The following is a 21,045-nucleotide window of genomic DNA, read 5'->3' as shown; positions in this document are numbered from 1 at the left end:
GGAGCTGAGTAAGTTAATGTATAGGTTGGGCTGTTGTAGTAAAGAGACCAAAAAATGCAATGATATAATGCAATATATAGCCCTGTGTCTTGCTCATGTTAAAGACAAGACAGACCTGGCTTAATGGTATTGGGGACCAATGCTCTTTTTATCCTGTTGCTTTGCCATGCTTACCATGAGACTTCCATCTTGTGACTTGAGATGGCTAGTCCAGCTTCTCCTCGTTAACCATCATACTGGTATTCTAGTCATCAGAAATGAGGGGAAGGGGAACAGAAGCCACATCCCTTCTATTTAAAGGCACAACTTGGGAGTTACACACATCCCTTTGCTCACATCCTATTGGCTAGAATTTGCCATATGACCAAATCTAGTTGTGAGGGAGGCTAGGAAATATGGTCAGTAGTTTGAATTCATATACCTGGATAAACTTTGGTGACTCTATTTCTAAACAAAGTAGAGACAATTAGCTGTTAAGGGACAACTAGTAGTCTTTCCCACAAAGTGAGTGGTAGATAAAATTAGTAATATAGGCAGAATTCTAAGTATGTAGAGCCTTGCCAGTCAGGGCAAGGAGTTTGGATTGTATTTTAAGTATGTGTATTAGTTATCTATTGTTGCTAACAGATTTTCCCCAAAACATAATAGCTTAAAACCATTATTATCTCATAGTTTCTGTGAGTCAGGAATTTGGGAGCCAAATAACTGGGTGGTTTTGACTCAGGGCCTCTCAGATAATTGGAGCCAAGATATTGACTATGGCTACAGTCATCTGAAGGCTTGACTGAGGCTGGAGGATCTGCTTCCAAGATGGAGCATTCAATTGGTTATTGGCAGAAGCCCTCAGTTCCTTGCTGACTGTTGGCAGAGGGCTTCAGTTTTTCACCATATGGACCTCTTCGTAGGGCTGCTTGAATGTGACATAGTATCTCTCTTCCCCCAAGTAAGTGATTGATTCAAGAAAAGAGAGCAAGAAGGAAACCACAATATCTTTTATGTCCTAATCTTGGACATCACACACCATCACTTTTGTCACATTCTGTTTCTTACAAGCAAGTCACTAAGAATAGCCCATAATCAAGGGGAGGGGAATCAGGCTTTATTTTTTCAAGGGAGAAGCAACAAAGAATTTATGGACATATTTTAAAACCATCACAGTGTGACAGGAAGTCACTGGAACATTTTCAGCAAGAGGGTGCAAGTTCTGTTTCACATTTTTGAAGAAATGGTCTGGTTGCTTTGTGGAGAATGGACTGCACAGGGACAAGAGTGGAAGCAAGGAGCCCAGGTAGGTGGCAGTTACTTAGTTTTGGCAATAAATAAATGGGCCTAATATTAGGATGGGTGTGGAGGAATTAGAGAGGATACTGAGATTCAGGCTATGTTTCAGAAGTAGAGCAGACAGGACGTCATAAGATATCGCAGAATCTAATGTTATTGGGTATCATTTGCTGTTCAGATTTTCAATTGCAGTGCTTTCTTAAATTGACTGATCATCAGAATCCTTGGAGAGCTTTTAAAATATGAATTACTGGTCTTTACTTCCAGACAACCTACTTCAGTAGGTCTGGGCTGGGGAGATGATCAATCAAAACTGGAATCCACTGTTCCACTTATTCAATGAGCCAATTAGAAGTGCAATTTTTATTGTTGTTTTTGCAAAAAGGAGTTAGTTACTATGCAATGGGTTCTATTATCCAAATACTCACTTTTTTCACACAATCTCCTCTCCCCTCTGTTCAGTCAGATACCAATTCCTATGGATTCTGTCTCTAAGGTAACTCGTAGAAAGAATCCATTCCAACTACTACTGCACTAGTCTAAGCAATAATTTATTACCTCTTGGACTTTTACAAACACCTCTTATGTAATTTCCTACTTCTGGTCTCTTCTTCTGCCTTTTACCTTTTGTCAAAGTGATCTTCCTGTCCCACATTTATGGTCTTATCACCTTCTAAAAAAGACTCAGTGGCTTCCTAGGACTCTCAGAAAGAAGTCCACTGTCCTTTAGGATGGTATTTGCAGCCATTGACAGTCTGGTCCTATCCTACATTTGGGGTGATCTCATAGCCCCCTTTAACATACTCATCCTAGGCCCACTGAATTATTCCCCCTTCCCTTTCCTCCATTTGCACTTTCACGTCTTGACACTTTTCTTCACACTGTTCTTCCTGCCTAGGATGTCCTCCTTCTCCCTCCCTCATCTGGCAATATCCTACTTCTCATTCCTCAAGGCCCAGCTCAGATGGTTGCCATCTCTATCCTTCACTCAGAATTAGTCAGCCCATTTTCTGAATTCCCATCTCATTTTAAAAACACCTTTATTATTTATGTTTATGTTCACAGTGCCTAGTAGTATGCTTGCCCTTAGTAGGCTCCAAAAAAAAGAAGTTTATGTGGACAGAATTTATTTCCTCCTCTTTATCTAATTTTTATACAATGGAGAAAACAAAAGGCAAACTCATATCAGAAGTTTGGCTAATGAAGGAATATTGGATGCCTTCATGGCTGTTACATTTTCAAGATCAAATCGTATTATATGTTTCTGCATTTGTAATTGAATATATAGCCATTTCCCCTTTATGTTAAGAGGTGATAAATTTTTTTTAAAAATAAGAATTTTAATAAAAATTTGCAAAAGGATCAGCCTAAAATGAAAAAAGAAATTTGGTTAATGAAGTGTACATGGAACATATACCCCGAGATCTGAACACATTCAGCACAGTCTACACCGACTGCACTTTACAACCACATATGGTGGCATCAGTAATTCTGAGGAATTGCAAAATCCTCACAATCCAAATATTTTATTAAGAATTCCAGTGACAAGATCTGAAATATAAAGGCTTGTGGGTCTTTTTAAAGGCTTAATCACATTTAGTTAGAAATTTAAGTTAACAAGAACATTCCATTCCCTAAACATTCCAATTAATTGCTGTTTAGCATATGGGTTACCAAATTTGCCTTTTTGAAGTCTGCATTTAGAGATTGAAAATAAATCTATTAGGATGAAATTCTAGGTCAGTCAGGTTTTGATTTGCAATATTTAATGTTTGCACAATTCCACCTTTGCCTGACCTTTCAAAATTATTTTAACAGCCCTACATTTACTTTCCTAATGGAATGATTTGCTACAAAGTGGCTACAGCTGGTAGTCTGGAAGGACATTATAACATTCCTTAGGCTGTCAAAATCCATCTGTCCTTGCATTTAGGGGAATTCTTCATCGCGTGTGATCTTGGGATATAAGACCTCACTTTCCACTGTGGATGCCAAACAGTTTGAATCTCACTCTCCCCACCCCCTGGAATATGGAACAGGGGCTCCAACACCTGGCCGTGGACCTTCCCAACCAGGCCTGTGCACCCCGAGGTGAAGATGAAGGAGAAGCATCTGGGGCAGCTCATGGGGTCAGCATGATGTTCAGTTGTCATTTCTAGAAGGTGTGGTATAGCAGAAGCAGAGATGGTGGCATCTTGGATAGGGTGTTCCTGTGGCCTGGCCTCCTGAGGCCCTGGGTTCTTGCCTGTTTCCCAAGCCTGTTCTCCCAGCCTCTTGGATTCTGTGAACCCCCTTTCCTCCAACATTTTTTTTTCTTTAGACAGTTAGAGCTCGTTTTGTTACTTGTAAGCAAGACTCCTCACCAAAACCATTGGTAATACAAGGTGGCAGGGAGAATTCTAGACTCTACTCAGACTGCTGGCCCACTTACTAGGCAAATGCTGAATGTCTTAACTCTCCATTTCCCCATCTGCAAAATGGAACACAATCTGTAATTGTGTCAACTGTGTGAAGATTGAATAAAATAATCTCTGTAAAATATTAAGCATGGTCCCTGGTGCATAAAATGCATTCAAGAAATAGTAGCTTTTGTATTACTAAATTCTATATAATTGTCCATGTGTTCAGTGACAAAACTCTACTGCTCACCACATAAAAAGATGCCTCTGTGCATACTCTGTGTTCAATGTTGAACTTCCTTTTTTTTTTTCCCCATGCTGGTGTTTTGTTTTGTTTCCCAGTTTAGGGCTTCGGCACCTTCCCATACTGTACATCCTGAGACTTCCTCAAGGAGCGCAGCTTCTAGTCACTGTCCCCGGATCTTCTCTCTTCTCTTCCATCTGTCCCTGCCAGCTCTCCCTCACCTCCAGACTCAAAAGGAGATCAGCTGCACTAAAGACTGGCTGACTTCAGATGGGAAGGGCAAAACTGGCTTGAAGCAAGAGTCCTACTTCAGCATCTGGTACACAGATTTACTGACTTTAATGGAATTAAAAAACAAAACAAATGCACAGCCTATATCCCAAGACTTATTATAGCATCCTTAACTTATCTACTTAGCTTTTGATGACATTTTTTTTCTTCCACTGAAATGTATAATGTCTTCTCATAGTGAAACTGTGGAAACTTTTCCACTCAATGTCCTCCCTCTGGGATGTAATAAAGAGACAACTCAGGGCCGAACAGCACGTTGGAGACAAATTTTCTGTGAAAGAAAAATGTTTTTTACAACATGTAATGTTTCTCAAAGGAGGTGGGTCAAAACATAGATATCAATCCTCTGTAACCATTTTACTGAATACCATATTTGGTTTGAGAATATTAAAATGTAGTATGTTATTTTTGAAAGGTTGAGTATTTTGTTACGGATGTTTTAATTTCTATAACATCCATGTAGAAATTAGAATTATTTACAGTATTTGCATGCTCTCTTTTCCAAAAAAAAAAGGTGATAGAAGGGCTGAGCAGAGAAGAGCAGAACATGGTGTAGGTCAAAGCATATCTCACCTGTCTGGGAGTCGGCTGACTGGGGACTTTTATCAGGGATCGGCCACTTCCTAGTGTGACCCTGTGCTCAGCTTCACTCTCCTAAGGTGTGAAATGGGAAGAAGTATACTCTCAAGCATGGTTGTGAGAAATCAATGACATAATTTGCACAAAATACTTGGCTGTAGCAGGAATTCAAGACACGATAGTTGACGATATAACCCAACATAGGATTGTCAGAGGGCTAATTGTTTTAATGGCATTTGATTATCTAAAGGAAATGTGATATTATTGTAAGTCTACATTAGTATCTATATAAATCTAATACAGAGAAGGGTTCTGATTTCATCAATGGATGTCATCGAGGAAGGCAATGACAATTCACGATAACTCAGATACTAAGTTGAAATTTATATTTACTAGAATTTGGCCTAATTATTAAAAATGTTCTGTGTTTAAATTGGTCTTATTATGATATTAAGGCCATAACCTCAAGGAAACTCTTCTTGTTTGGGTGATACTATTTAGATAGTAAATAATTAGGCAGATAATGCCCAAAATTTACTTCAGGAGCCAGAAAACTCCATTTTAAAAAATCGTTTAAAAGCAAATTTGAGTTATAGGGTAAATATTATGTGTGAGCTATAAGTATCAATGTAAAAACTCTAGGTATTTGCTACATGTAAACTTTTTCTTTCGTTATAACTGAACCCAATCTCTGTTTCACAAGACTACTATGCTAGAAGGTAGAAATGAAACCTTCAGATAATCTCAGTTGATTTAGTCTTCTCTCGTGTCCATCCCCTGCACTTTTCTCACTGGGCTGGCATCTACATGACAGGTGGGTGGGTGGGTGGCATTTACTCCTCAGCCACTGTCACCTCTCCAGCTGGCATCCTCTGATGTGGAAGTCCTCATGGAATCTCTGATCAAACATTTTGGGGGCAGGCCTACTTCAATTTTGTAGTCTCATGGAAGCAACATAAACGCCCACCAACAGATGAATATACAATATAAAGAAGTTGTGGTGTACATACACACACACACACACACACACACACACACACACACTGGAATATTACTCAGCCATAAAAAAGAATGAAATAATGCCATTTGCAGCAACATGGATGGACCTAGAGATTATCATACTAAGTGAAGTAAGTCAGAAAGAGAAAGATAAATACCATATGATATCACTTATACGTGGAATCTAAAATATGATACAAATGAACTTATTTACAAAACACAGACTTACAGACACAGAAAACAAACTTATGGTTACCAAAGGGGAAAAGTGGGGAGGGCTAAATTAGGAGTTTGGGATTAGCAGATACAAGCTACTCTATATAAAATAGATAAACAACGGGTCCTACTGTATAGCACAGGGAACTATATTCAATATCCTTTAATAAACCATAGTAGAAAAGAATATGAAAAAGAATACATATATATGTATAACTATCACTTTGCTGTACACTAGAAAGTAGCACAACATTGTAAAGCAACTATACATCAATTAAAAATTAAGTATAAATTAAAAAAAATTCTGCAGTCTCTTAGAGCCACACCTGCTCCACTCTCAGCCACACATGAAACACACACTATGGTGAGTGGAGAGTATTTACGGCGACCCCAGGACCTTCTGTCCAAGCCCTCGCACACCGCTGTGCCTATCCACACTGTGCCTGGCTGCACCATGCTGGGCTGGCACTCTTCCAGGCTGCATCTCAGAAAGGAGGCACTATTCGCCTCGACTCTCTGCCCTCTGCCTTCAGATTCCCTCAAACCTAGCAAGTGTGCCAGTTGCTCCTCTGACACCCCAGGGAACTGGGACCCGGGTGGGAAGCTTCAGTGAGCCTCCATCCCTTGTATAAACTCCTTTGCTCCCTCTTCCCCGCAACCACACAGAATCGTAATCCATTTCTGGACTGGGAAATCTTCCTTTGGCTTATCATTTCTTTTTTGGAACCTATTTTTTAAGGCATAGACTTTATTTATTTATTTAGGCCGTGCCGCACAGCTTGCAGGATCTTAGTTCCCCTACCAGGGATGGAACCCTCGCCTTCTGCAGTGAAAGCACAGAGTCCTAACCACTGGACCACCAGGGAACTCCCAAGGTGTAAATTTTATAATCTAAATCCTTCAGGTCATTGGGTCTTGATACTCAAAATCTAGACTTTTGAAATTCAAAGAAGAAAGTTTCCTCTCAAACTTTTTTTTTCTGCCGTGAATTTCACAAGCCCATTTTAAATCTCAAAAGTCACAGACAACTCATAGTTTTGTGAATTTCTTTTATAACAGCCTTACCCTGAAGCAATCGATGCTAAAGTCTAGTTTAAATGAATGAGTGCATGGGGTAGAAAGGAATTAACAGGTACAAACAAAACAACACTTCTTAATACATCAAAATATTGTCTCACCACAAATGGAAGTTGCCCTATACCTGGATTTAGTTTATTCTTCATTGCCTGGCCTATATTATTTTCTAGTTAATGGCTTGAGAGATTGACTATACAGTTGGACAATGGCCAAACCATGTATGACAATAGGACTCTGACCCATTCTTTTTTATATTCTTTTCCATTATGGTTTATCCCAGGATATTGAATATAGTTCCCTGTGCTATACAGAAGGACCTTGTTGTTTATCCATTCTATATGTAATAGTTTGTGTATATATAACTGAGCCACTTTGCTGTCCAGCAGAAATTAACATAACATTTTAAATCAACTAAACTTCAATTTAAAAAAATTTAAAAAAAGAAAAGCCAAAAAAAAAACACCAAAAACACTGACCCATAATCTCCGAAGCAACAAGTCAGAGAAGCCAAACCAATTTCTCCACAATCAGCCCAGAATGACTGGAACTTGGTAAAAGACTGCCAGCTTCCCAATTCCTTACCACCACCCGCTTCCAACTCAGGACGAACTAGAGAAAGCCAATATGCTCCCCAAACTGATTTTCCCCCAAAGTAGGATGCCCTGCGTCTAGTTAGCCCTCTCCAGCGTCTCCAAGTCAGCAACCTCCAATCAGAGCACACCTGAAGCCTTTTTTTTTCCTCCCTATAAAGTTTTTCTACTCCTATGCCTGCCTTTGAGTCTCTACCAAATGCAAGTGATGGTGGCTGACTTCCTTGCTCTAAATAAACAGACCTTGCTTGTTCTCATTTGGATGGTCTTCATTTATTTCCACAGGTTTACTACACATAATGCTGTTATATTCAGACATACACATTGGTAGTTGAGCTTAACATTTTTTTTTTTTTGAGCATAGAGATGCTTGGGGTAAATAAGCACTAGGCTTTGATCTCTGCTTCAATGGATAAAATTAAGAATTATAACTCGAGGGCTTCCCTGGTGGCGCAGTGGTTAAGAATCCGCCTGCCAATGCAGGGGGCACGGGTTCGAGCCCTGGTCTGGGATGATCCCATATGCCACAGAGCAACTAAGTCCGTGCGCCACAACTACTGAAGCCCACGTGCCTAGAGCCCATGCTCCGCAACAAGAGAAGCCACCGCAATGAGAAGCCTGCGCACTGCAACGAAGAGTAGCCCCACTCTCTGCAACTAGAGAAAGCCTGAGCGCAGCAACGAAGACCCAACCCAGCAAAAAATAAATAAATAAATAAAAAAGAATTATAACTCGAATTGACCATTTCCTTGAATTTAGAGGTACTGCTATGCTTGCCTCAATGGATACGGTAGAAATATTCTTGAAAATGTATATGAAAATCTCATTTTTATGCATTAAAATTATTACATTTTAGCAAATTACTATTAAAAAGGACCCTGGTGTACATTAGTTTGAAAATGAAGAACATTTTTGTTATCTAGACGATTATTCCTCATGTGTCAGGTTTCCTTAAATTGGCACACATCTGTATTAGTCTGTACATATAAACCTAAGGCTATTGTAAAATAATAATGATCCTCAGAAGAGCAGATGATACACATTTGCATACAGAAATTTGTGCAGGTTTATTTTTAGTTCACTTTAATGGACATTATATGGACATAACAACACTCCAAAATACAACTCACTAGTCTCACTTCACAAATGAAGAAATGAATGTTAATGTAAAATGACTTGCTCAAGGCCTCACTAAAGTATGAAGCCCCTTATTCTCCTGCAAAGAATGTTGAGTCTGTTTGAAGCTACCAGCTGGGGAGCTTCTTATAGCCCTATATCTGACAGAAAGCCTCCATTTTTTTGAGAAGGTCATGGTCTTCACCATGACACCATGGCAAAGGGGGTGAGGATGTTCTTGGAACAGCAAGGAGGGAAGGGGATCCCCATTCAGGGAGGTGCCCAGCTGAGTTAACCTGCTGATTAATGGCAGAGCTAATCATGGCCTGATGATCCACACAGACAAATAATGGAACCAGAAAGAAATTTAGGCCTTCCCATGCAAAGGGGGTTTCTTTACACTGTGCATTTGTCTACCTTGATCTTAAAATAAAATTCTGATCTCTTATCCATCCCTTATGTGCAGGCTCCATATAATCTGGCCTCTGCATTCCTCTTTCACTACTTATCCTACCACTCTTCACGCTCTAGATACTTTCAATTTCTCCAACGTGCTGAGTACATTCTTCAGCTCCTATAGAATTCTGACCAGAACACTTTTCTCCAGGATTACAAGACCTCTGCATAGGCAGTCCTTCTCATATTTCCTATTTCAGGTCAAATTTCTCCTCCTAAAGGTCTATCTTGACTATTTTAGCTAAAGCAGACCCCAACCTCTATAACCACCCTACTCCAGTTCCTCTCTATCACATTGTCCTTTTATGTCACCTATCTGGATCAAAAATTGCCTTCTTTTATTGTTATTATTTTTAATTTTATTTATTTATATTTTTGGCTGCGTTGGACACAGGCTTTCTCTAGTTGCAGCAAGCAGGGGCTACTCTTTATTGCGGTGCGCGGGCTTCTCACTGCAGTGGCTTCTCTGTTATTGCGGAGCACAGGCTCTCGGAGCATGGGCTCTAGGTGCGTGGGCTTCAGTAGCTGTAGCACACGGGCTCAGTAGTTATGGTGCACAGGCTTAGTTGCTCCGTGGCCTGTGGGATCTTCCTGGACCAGGGCTCGAACCCGTGTCCCCTGCATTGGCAGGTGGATTCTTAACCACTGTGCCACCAGGGAAGCCCTTCTTTGATTATTTGTTTGCTTACTCATTGTCCCTTTTGTACACTATAAGCTTAATGAGATTTTGGGAACTTGTCTGTCATCTTTGCGCTGGATCCAAAGCACTCAGAACACAATTCCTGGAATATAGTGGGCTCTTAATACATATTTGTTGAATAAGGGAATGAATAAATCATGAATCCCAATTGAGAATGACAGATATGTACCCATTCCTCAGAAAAAAATGCACTGAATATTTTGTATATCATTTCAGGAGGTTTCAAAGCCCTGGAAGCTCACCTGTAGGCTCCTGATTAAAGCCCCTGCATTATAGTTATGCTGTTTCATAATGTTCTTTTTGAAATTAATTCTGAATTTTGTTCTTTGAAGTTAAACATGAGCACGAATTTTGAATGTATGCTTAAGATGGACTATAACAAATCACAGGTCAATTGCTGCTCACTGGATTTGAATAAAATAGATCTATGATATTTCCATTACCTGATCCTAATGACCATATTTCAGTGAATGAAGAAAACATTGTGGTACAAATGTTAAATGGTCATCCATATCCAGTTCTCCTGTCCTTTGGGGAACATGGTGGATTCAATTCCCAGCTTCCCTAGCAGTTGGGCAGAGCCATATGACTAATTCTACCCAATGGATTGGAGGCAGAAGTGACCTATGTCACTGCCAGGCTGGAGCATTTAATTGCTGTGTGAGATCCTCCAGGGCTCCATCTTCTCCTAGTTAGTGGCTATGGAAGTACGTGCTGGTACAGAGGTGCAATGCCAAGCCGTCACATGGAAGACAGTTGCTCTGGAGAGTCACACAGATCTTCAGCAGACTTTGTGTGAGCAAGGAGTATAAACCTCTTTTTTTTTTTTTTTCCTTTTTGCAGTATGCGGGCCTCTCACCGCTGTGGCCTCTCCCGTGTGGAGCACAGGCTCCGGACGCACAGGCCCAGAGGCCATGGCCCATGGGCCCAGCTGCTCCACGGCATGAGGGACCCTCCCGGACTGGGGCACGAACCCGCGTCCCCCGCATCTTCAGGCAGACTCTCAACCACTGCGCCACCAGGGAAGCCCCCTCTTTTGTTTTAAGTCTCTTAGATTTTCTAATGATTTGATATTGCAGCATAAACTACCATAACCAAATATGCCACTGATTGGAAAATACGCTATTATTTCGTATACCAAGGAGGGAAAAAAAAGCTGTCACTTATAATTGAAAGAAGTCTTGTAAGATATATCACAATTTCAGAGATGTTAAAATTAGAAAAATGTGGGTCTTAGATTATATAAAATACAGATTGTTAAAAGGAATTTGTCAAAGAATATTAGTATAGTGTCAAGAACTCGAAATCCAGAGGTGAACAGAAAGTTATGGATTCAAATCCCAACACTTACTAGCTTGTGACTTAATAACTTAGCTGTGTAAGCCTTAGTTTCTTCATCTGTGAAATGGGGATCACAGTAGATGCTGCCTCATAGGGTTTTGTGGATGTTAGATGAGACAGTTCTAATAATGTCTCCAGCATAGTAATTTTCCCACATATTTTAGTCACCACATTTGGTTAGATCACAGAGCTTGTTCAAAAGGAGCATTAATTTCAAACAATATACAAAAGTAAGTTTGTCATTATGTCATACTGCTCAATCAGCAAATATCTATTAATTCCTTACCAGGCATGAAGACTGGGCTTCCAGTTAGGTGTTCTTGGAGATAACAAAGAAGCAGATCTAGGGGTTGAGGGCTGAAGGCAGATCACCCTGGGGTCTTCCTATCCACTCTCCAATGTATTTTCTGGAGGAATCAGGCTAGAACAAACATCAAGAGCAACCCTGAAGAGTAAAAGAAGTCACAAAAATATAACTGAGAAATGAATGCATGAAAGGTCAGTCCCGTGCTTATTTTGGTGACTGGCAGGACTAGTCACCAAAGGGAAAATTGAAGACTTTTTCTATGTCCAGGGTCTGTCTTTGGTGCGTTTGTGTATGTGTGTATGTGAGGGAGAGAGAGAGAACAAGCTGATGATTGGAGAGCATAAGGCTAAATCAAAGAAGCAAAAGAGGGGCTCTTCTGAGATAAGTATGAGATTGACTGTTCCTGTCCACATAAGGTTATACTCTTACAGGCTGTATGAAGTTATCCAGGGAATATTACTGGACTCATGGTATTCATAAAGCAGCAGCTTGTTATAATTGTCCTCATCTGTAGCACATTTGAAGAAACCCACACCTTGTCATTGCCAACGTGCAACAATCATCAGCTCTGAAGTTTATTCTAGACTAAAAGTCTCCTCACACATACTTTATGAGCTTTCATTCTGTCACTGAAGATGTGCATTGTGGGCTGTAATTCAACATTCTCACCTCGGTTTTCTGGAGGACATATGCCTTAGAAGGAACAGGTAGCTGATTAATATGACTTTTTATTAAATGCCTGAACAATGGCAGAGCAAGTAATTTTCTTTAAAGGAAGTATAGCTGCCTTTAAATATAACTCTGGGCTACAGTTCACCTTTTCTGTTTATTCTTAACTTGTGAAACTGTATCTTAGGACTTGGGGTATATAACTTGGTATTTGATATCAGCTGAAACACAGTGAATCAATTGTAATGGTTCTGGCACCAAAGGAAACAGAGGGGACTTAAATATGTTTCCAGAAGACAAAAAGCTTCTCTTTGTGTACACTTTATAACATATGTTTCCACACTTTTAGAATATTCGAAAGTCCAAAAAAAGTTTTCTCACTATTTTTCATTAAAGACTGAGAGGACAAAACAGAGAAGACTAACTCCAACCCACATACCATTTATCAGATATTTTGGATGAAATCCAGATTGAAAAATCAAAAATATTCCCTCTTCTTCTCTCCCTTCCAGCAACGGCATTAGGATGCTTATTCCTCACTGTGAAATACACCCACTCTCACACACTCGGAAATGTGTTAACGTTCCAGGAAGGGGGAGGGGGGCGGTTAGTGCAAACAGGTTTGGGCTCCTCCCCGCATCCTTGCTGCCTGGGTCGTCTTAGATCAGCTGTGGGCTACTGCGGGCTGCGTGACCTGGCCAGAGCACTTGGGCTCACAACCTGTGTATACCTGGGTACACTCCCAGAAGCTACCGGTAATATCTCGAATAGGGGACCCCTGTACGACAGAGCACTCCCTAAAACCTCATCGACCCTCGCCTCTTGACTTTTTCGCGTCCGGGATAACCGCCCCAGGATTTTTAACTTTCCTTGGGGCGTTTCGCGCGGACCCTTTGCAGGCGCTGCGGAGCCTGCTTCGGCCCCGCTCCCTCTGGCCTCTTGGCTCGCCTGGGATCCACTAGCCACGCGGAGCCGGGTGCAGCCTCCTCTCCAGACAGGGAAGAGAAGAGGCGAGAGGAGGTGCTCAGGTCTCCTGGGTACCCTCCCAAGCATCTGTAATTTGACCTTTACGAAACAAAATGATGCTAAAAGGCAAAATAGCCAACATGGAGGTACTCAGCCCTCCTGAGTACGCTCCCAAAGAGCTCTAATTTGACGTTTAAGAAACAAAACAATGCCAAAATGCAAATTAGGCAGTGTAATACCCAGGACGAGCCTCATTTGACAGGCCAAACTGAGATTTTAATGGAAAGGTTACTCATATCCGCACACCGAATGCATTCTGTCTTTTAGTACTTAAAAAAAAATGTGTAATTTTAAGTTCCACTGACTTAAAATTCCATTGACTGTCAGAATGCACACTCCACTATAACACTCAGTGGAACAATGGACACCCCCATATCGCATTGTGTCAGGTAATTACGAAGTGTCGCGGCGCCGGAAAGCGAAGCCCGGAACGTCAATGTGTCCCCCGCCGCGTGTACGAGCGGTTTAGGGCTGCGTGTCTCACCGAAAACTCATCAAAACGTTCAGGCCAATGCCTCAACCCAGAGAGGGAGAAACGCCATCCGAGCTTGGCCCCGGGCGTGGACAGAGAGGCCCAAAGAGTAGGCGAGCGAGCACAGGGGGAGCGAGCACGTCTCGGGGAGAGCAGACGCACGCAGGGAAGTCTAGGGGAACGAGTGCACCCAGCGGGTAGGGAGGGTCCCGCCCGGGGTGCCTAGGGAGTCCCGTTCCCTGGAGAATGGAACCCACGCGGGACCCTGCGCTCCCAGCAGCACCCAATCTTTGGGGGGTTAAACTCAGGGCACCGGGACAAGAGTGCGCGCGGGGTCACAGGGTAAGGCTGTTACTTTGTAGTGAGACGTTGTGTGTGTGTGTGTGTGTGTGTGTGAGACGTTGTGTGTGTGTGTGTGTGTGTGTGAGAGAGAGAGAGAGAGAGAGAGAGAGAGAGAGAAAGAGAGAGATTGAGAAAGAACTGGAAGGAAAAGAAAGAAAAAAGAGCAGGGAGCTGAAGGCCGAGATGTCCTACTTCTAAGTGGTTCATTGAGAGGCAAAAGCCTTCTAGCAAGCGCAGTCGTACGTAGCCCGCGCCGCATTGGGGACCAGCCGAGCAGGGCGCGGGGGGCTCTCCAAGGGGCCTCCAGCCTCACGAGCCCGGAGGTGGCCCCCAGAAGGGGACACTGTCCTGGCAGCTGTGGGGAGGTCGGGACTGTGGTTTCCTTCTTCCGAGACCCCGGCGCTGCCATCCGGAGGGGGCGAGCTCAGTCTGCCTTCTTCAGGGGGGAGGAAAGCGGACCTCTAGCAACGCGACCTCGGATCCCCGCGCCCTCCCACCGCCCAACCTCCTCCCCTCAACCACATTCATTTTTCCTCAGCAGCTTCTAGTTCGGGCTCAAAACCCAACTCCTAGCCCACCCGGGCCTTCATCACGGAGCTAAGGGGGACGGCCGGAGTCGGAGAGGGCCCGGGGAGGCGTCGTACCGAGGTAGCGGCCGTGAGGGGCTCCGCGTCCAGCGGGTGCCCGCCGCGGATGAGCCAGCGGCCGCGAGCAGCCCCCGGAGCCGCGCAGCATCGGCGTCTACAGTGACGGTGGAAGCCACGCCCGCTCGGGAGCTGGGGGCTGTCCTAGCCCCCCCACCCTTCCCCCGCCCGCCCCCTCCTCCCGGCGCCGGCCCCCGGCCCGCCCCCGGCTCGGCTAGCGGGAGGCGCTGGGCGCCTGGGCTGGCGCGCTCTCCTGGGCGCACACACACACACACACACACACAAACACACACACACACACATCCACGCACGCACGCCCAGAGCCGCTCTCTCCTCGCCCGGCCCACGTTCCCCTCGCCCATGCAGACGGACAGAGCGACGGAAGATGGCTGACGACTCCACGGGGCACCGAGGATGCAGCCTGGCGGCGGCGGCGGCGGCGGCGGGAGCGGCAGAAGCAGCGGCGGCGGCAGGGGCAGCGGCGGCGTTGGCGGCGTTGGCGGCGGCGGCGGCGGCGGCAGCGGGAGCAGGAGCGGCGGCGGCGGCGGCATCCCCGAGACTCCTCGAGCTACCTTTCCCTCTGACAGCCACTGACGTTCTCCGCCGCTAGAAGAGACCCCGCTTCTCCGGTGCCCGCCTTCCCTCCCCCGCGCCTAGCCCCAGCCCCAGCCCCGCCAGCACCGCTACCTCCGCCAGCCTTGCCACCATCAGCACCACCTCCACCACCGCCGCCGCCGCCGCCACCACCGCCGGCGGCGGCAGCAGCCATTTCATCTCCACAGAAACCAGACACAAAAACATGGCAGAAATGGAGAAAGAAGGGAGACCTCCGGAAAATAAAAGAAGCAGGAAACCGGCTCACCCAGTGAAAAGGGAGATCAATGAGGAAATGAAGGTATTTTTGGACTTCGGGGCCAGAGAGCCTGAGCTCTTTCTTCCGCCTGCTCCCTTTGGGCCGTTGTATAGATTCGGAGGGTACAGGGGAGCGCTTGTCAGTTTCTGTAGGATGCCCAGAACGCCTCAGCTCCTCCTCCAGGTGCAAACCGAGGCCAACTCTCGGGCTGCATCCCCGAGATTTGCCTTCCTCAGATTTGATGGGGGTGGAGGGGCGGCCGGGAAACCACATACTATTTAACCTTATAAACCCCAGGTTGGTAACAGGCGCGTTTCAGAGGGAGGGGACCGGGAGCCCAAGTGGCGGGTGGGTATGGTGAAGAGGCTTTCCTAGTCGGTGGGGTAGTTTTTTCCTCTTCCTCGGGAGCCATCCCCGGGATCCCTCCAAAGTTAAGAGCCGTCGGGCCGGAGCAGCCGGGGAGCGCTGGATTCCACCCCTCTCCCCAGTTCATCTCCCCATTCCTCGATCCCGCTTCCCGACTAGAAGCCAGCGGCGACGGTGTAAAAGGGGCTGTCAGTGCCGGGGCGAGTTGTGGCCCGAGCGGCGCGGGTCTGGGTACCGCTTTTTGACGGCCGGCTCGCTTCGCACGCAGCTGCTCGCTCCTCTCACTCGTCTGCCTCCGCCTCCCGCTCGTCTTTGCATGCTCCACTTCCCAGTTAAGCAGACCCGGGCAAACCCCGGTGCAAGATAGCTGTCTGAGGGGCGGCCTTCGCAGAGCGCCTGCCCATTGTTCGGAAAGGCCAGCCCGGAGTCCTGTCGGCGAGGCCGGGCTCCCCGCCAGGCCAGCGGTGCTCCAGAGGTGGCGAGCGCAGCAGCCTGGCGCTCCAGCTGTTCGCGTTGGAGTGATTGCACAAGAGCACCGCTCGGCTCCGGACCCCCCTCGTTCCCCCACCCCCCACTTATTTTCCATGAAGTTGCAGCTTTTGCCCGGTGAGGATTTTGTTTTGTGTTGATTTCACGAGTCTCTCTTGATTTTTTTAAAAAATTGTTTTATTTGTATTTTTTGTCTTTCTGTGAGTTACAAACAAGTAGCAGATTTCAGGGAGGACTTTAGTTTTCATTCTGCAGCCGTCTTGGTGTTCCCCATCTTCTGCATAGAATCCTTAACACTGCCCACTGACTTGGTCAGGTTGGTTAAGGTGCTATTTAAAAGACAAACGATGAAGATGGCAAGCAACTACGTAAAATTTATTGCGGTTTGACGTTGTCTTGATTAGAACAAGCATATTCTAGAGAGTGCCTTGAATGAAGCCCATGTTTAGAAAGGGGCACACGGATAATACATCCTATATCTGTACCTAGGTGCCTATGCTTAGCGTTCCTTTCTTCCAGAAAATGTCTGTAGCAATCTGCATTTTGGAATAAGGGTTTTTATTTCTGGGTGACGAATTTAGTGCCTGGAAGCATGAGGTGCAGCATCAGTCCAAGGAGAGTTAAGGAAGATTTGCCTTGGAAATCAGTGCCATTCCTTGTGATGGAAACCTCCATTGATTCCATTGATAGACAGTTTTTTAAAAAAGAGACCAGCAGGAGTTGTCTTCCCATGGGGATGGAATTCAAACAGTTTACACTAACCATCCTTCCTCACTCGCCTTTCCCTCCTGTCCTGCATTTCCATTTCATTTTAAATTGGGAGTGGAGGAAGAGGAGAGAGGTAAAGCCACTAAGAAGTCACAGTGTGCACTGGCCCTTTAAAACACTGTCTAATGCGATCTATATGGATGGCAGCTTTTAAGTTTCATAGGTTCTAGAATTACAAATTAGCTAATTTTAATCAAAACATGTGAAATGTTATCCCGGCTGGATATAAAGGCTGACTGTGCTCGATGCTTGGGTCTCACGTTGTTGACTTTGGCTGTGGGAGCACTCCGTGGTTTGGGAGATAGTTGTCCTTCTACAGTATAACAGATGTTTGTCTGAACTGGTGAGGAAGAAACAAAAACAACATTGTGTGAAGGGGAAAAATTACACAATTTTTAGCCAATGCTGCAGGACTAAGTATGGAATTAACGTTCGTGCACAGAATTTCCTCTTTTTAAAATGTTATTTTTCTTCCAAGTCACCACCTACTATTTGAAGTTTTAATCCTTATCATTTCAGTACAGAGTAGCATTAAATAAGAAGTTTTACACAGCAAATAATTCAATTGGCTGAAGGATCAGTATTTTCTCCCTAGTTTGGAACAATGTGTAAGAGACACTGGGTCAGAATCTTCAGTCGTGTCAATGCACATCATGCCAGTGAGTCATGAAATCCCATTTCTAGTGGAATTGTTCGGTATGCATTCTTCTAATATAATAGAACCAAAAGTCCTCATTTTAAAAGTGATTTCTCAAAGTCAAAAGCTGGAAGGGTTATTTTGAACTCATCAAGATTTTTCTGCTTTTAATGTTAATAACCACATCAATAAAACCCCTCCCTGAACCTCATGGTATTATTACCCCTCCATCTCCCCAAACCTAAAGTGTAGAGTAACCTAACAAGTTGGTTGCCCTGCATAAAAATATGTGCAACAAAATGTCACCGAGAACACAATGTGGCCTTGTGCAGCTTCATATCGGTGCCGTTGGAGCTGCCTGGCTGTGTTTGCCTTCATCTGAACGGCTTTCATCTGGACCAGTGTAAACTAAGCCCTGGTAAGTAATCACAGCCCGGCAGAAAGAAAGGAATGTATACAGCTAGCACGGCCTAAGCTGTAAAAACGGAAACCTGAGCCCCACCGTGGATCACATATCAAGGCTTGAAGGTAGGGGAAATGAAAGGGGGAAAGAGGAGAGAGCGAATGTAAAAGTCAGCCTGGGAAGTGGAGGATCCGGAGGAGGCCCCCCCTTAGGGAGAGTTGGCTCAGGGATTAGGGAATTTTATCGTGGTGTACAGTGACCTACTCAGGTTTCAACACTGGTTGGATCAAGTTGCTTCTCTGCGAGCTGAAAGAAAAAGGACTGGTGTGTTTGTGATTTTTTTTCCCCTTCGGGTAATAGAAAGGACATTGGTATAAGCATCTATTTTAAGTACAGCAAATGCAGGGAGCTGAGAATGAGCAACAAAATTGCCTCATCATAGAGACTTCCTTCAAGATTTCCTAATTGAGATAGTCACAAATTTATTTAAAAATGGACAGAGAAGACACACTGGCAGAGGTTTAGCTGACACCAGTAATGGCATTGGAGATTGTCTTCATGTGGCTAGGAGCTAATGTTGGTTGCTGTTTCACTAGATCAGATATTGAGTTACATTTTCGTTATCACTGGTTTAATGTACAAAGCAGTTGTAACAAATTTAAATTTGATACAATATAGTTTTGTGTGTGAAAAGTACATGACTTGGCATAGCTTGCCTTTAATGTCCTTTAGTGAAAATATCTTCAAGTAGAAATATTTGTCTCATTATGACCTTTACAATGTTTCTTTATCTTTCCTTCCCCCCCCACTTCATCCTGGTTTTTCTTAATTAAAAAGACTTATTGCTTTACTGTACTTACAATCAGTCTGCCCTATTTAGTTAGTGACCAGTAGAGAGGATTTTAAAAAATCAGATGGCAATTCAATTTATATTTTGACTACTTTCGGTTTCTAAAGCGAATATTGTGATTGTATCTACTGTAATATGCCTTCAATATATTGTTAGCTCACATGTATCATAACAAATGGCTCTTAGGAGGGAATTCTGGTATATGGAAGTGTTAATTCGTTTCAGGTGTTCATCCAGAACATAACATAAAAGCTAGATGTAATATTGGATGTGCAAATGTAAATATATGAGTAAGTGTAAATATAGTTGCACTTAAGGGTATGTATTTTATGTGCATAGATCTTGGTGAACATGGTTAGTGACTACCAAACAGTAATACAATTCAAAAAAAAGTAGACTATGAGTAGAGATAATGAGTCAGATTTTCATCTTTTAAAACTCTTTGACAAAACCATTGTGATTAGATCAAGCACTCTGCCCTGGAAACTTTCCTAAACAAACCATAATTAATGCATTTACAATGTTTGGCTTCCTTATCAATTGCTCAACTACAGGATAATCTGTGTTAAATGTCTTAGGGTCTTTGCTGAATTTCTCTGTCTATAAATATTCTTAGCAAGTAATTTGTACCTAAAATTATGCTTCAGTCCTAATGCCTACAGTTAGAGGCAGGCACATCTGTTAGAGTTTAGTAGTAAACTCACCATAAGATTTTCTAGTTTAGTTTCTGATGGTCTCCATTTGGCATTAAAAATGACCTGTGTCAATTGCATAGACAATAAAGCAAGTTGCAGAGCTGAGCTGGTGAGTGCAGTGATTTAAATAGCTTGCCGTAAAATAAAATAAAATAGAGATATCAGAGTGTGGATTGGAAAAGTCAGCATGTTTAAGGTTGAAATCAGCTCATTACTAAAACAGGTATATTTTAAGTTTTGCCCCTGAAACTCCATCCTGATGTCAGAAACAGTGAGTCTCAGGAACCTAGAAAGTGGGCTTGGGACCAGATCTCACTGTGGCATTCACAAATTATGTCAGACCTCCCTGGCTGAGCAGTGGTCTCAGGTGTGCCACGTGGCAGGGCTGGGAACTCTTGTCAGTCGGAGCATGGTGCTTGCCCCTTGGGAGCTGGTGTAGGATATTCCCGAGCCCACCAGCCCTGTCCTCTGTGTTGCTCTCGGTTGTCCTGCTCAAGGCTCTAGTCTCAAACCATAAGAGAAGGTCCTGGGAGGGCACAGAGAGCTATGAATTCTGCTCTGTTCAAACCAGGAGTTTTCTGAAAAGAGTCTCTTTCTCCATCTGTGAGCTGGTGAGGATAGTGTGTGGTAGAGTGAGACTCTCTAAGCCTTACACAATTCACAGGTTCCAGAGAGGAGGAAATGGAAAGGAACCACTCCACTTCCTCCCGAATCTGAAATAAACATTTGAACTAGAAGAAAATGAGTCTGACAGACTCATTCCCTTCTGCGTTTCCTGCCTCTGTGCTTGCCAAGCACTGCTCTGAGAAGCCAAGCCCTACTCTCCTTGTGTGAAAGACAGACTCATAGAAACCAAGAGGTAACAGAGTTTTTAAATGAAAGTCAAAAACAGGGCCTCAAAAAAGGCAAATATCACTGAATACAAGTGACTGTCTGAAAAAGGAGAGTTCCAGGGAAATAGAGGTGTCTTGCAAGGGTGACCAGACTTCTTGCATCTTCTAAGGAAGTGTTCTTTTTATCGAGTCTTTATACTTTTTATTTTTTTGAAAAAATTATTAGAAGTAGTAGAAGGTGGATCATTTAAAAATCTCTGAAGTCTAAAACTTCCTCTTGCGGAATGGGAAGTCAGCCATACTTGTACTCAAGCTAATAAGATTATTGAATATTTTCCTAAAAGAGAAGGGATATTCCAGGGTAGAATGAAAAAAAAAAACAACTTTGTTTTTGATGGTGCC

The 21,045-nt window shown here is 43.7% G+C and overlaps 1 protein-coding gene and 1 long non-coding RNA gene across 3 annotated transcripts in view; one reads left to right on the top strand and one right to left on the bottom strand.

The window, feature by feature from the left end:
- Positions 1-4,252: 4,252 nt before the first annotated feature.
- On the bottom strand, positions 4,253-15,720 carry LOC138414259 (uncharacterized). Its single transcript, XR_011246712.1, has 4 exons — positions 15,612-15,720; positions 11,576-11,734; positions 4,789-4,869; positions 4,253-4,486 (listed from the first exon to the last, which is right to left on the bottom strand). It is a non-coding gene; the product is annotated as an uncharacterized lncRNA (long non-coding RNA).
- SOBP (sine oculis binding protein homolog) overlaps positions 15,518-21,045 on the top strand; it is a 158,178-nt gene continuing 152,650 nt past the window's right edge. For both annotated transcript variants that reach the window (XM_060030145.1, XM_060030144.1), the window contains exon 1: positions 15,518-15,644. In XM_060030145.1, the coding sequence (XP_059886128.1) occupies positions 15,549-15,644 (96 nt within the window). In that variant the 5' untranslated portion in view covers positions 15,518-15,548. The remainder of the gene's footprint in view (positions 15,645-21,045) is intronic.

The sequence above is a fragment of the Delphinus delphis genome, chromosome 14 (assembly GCF_949987515.2).
Source record: "Delphinus delphis chromosome 14, mDelDel1.2, whole genome shotgun sequence".
Taxonomy (NCBI): domain Eukaryota; kingdom Metazoa; phylum Chordata; class Mammalia; order Artiodactyla; family Delphinidae; genus Delphinus; species Delphinus delphis.
Note: the sequence above shows the minus strand (reverse complement) of the source record. Positions and strands in the feature narration are given on the sequence as shown.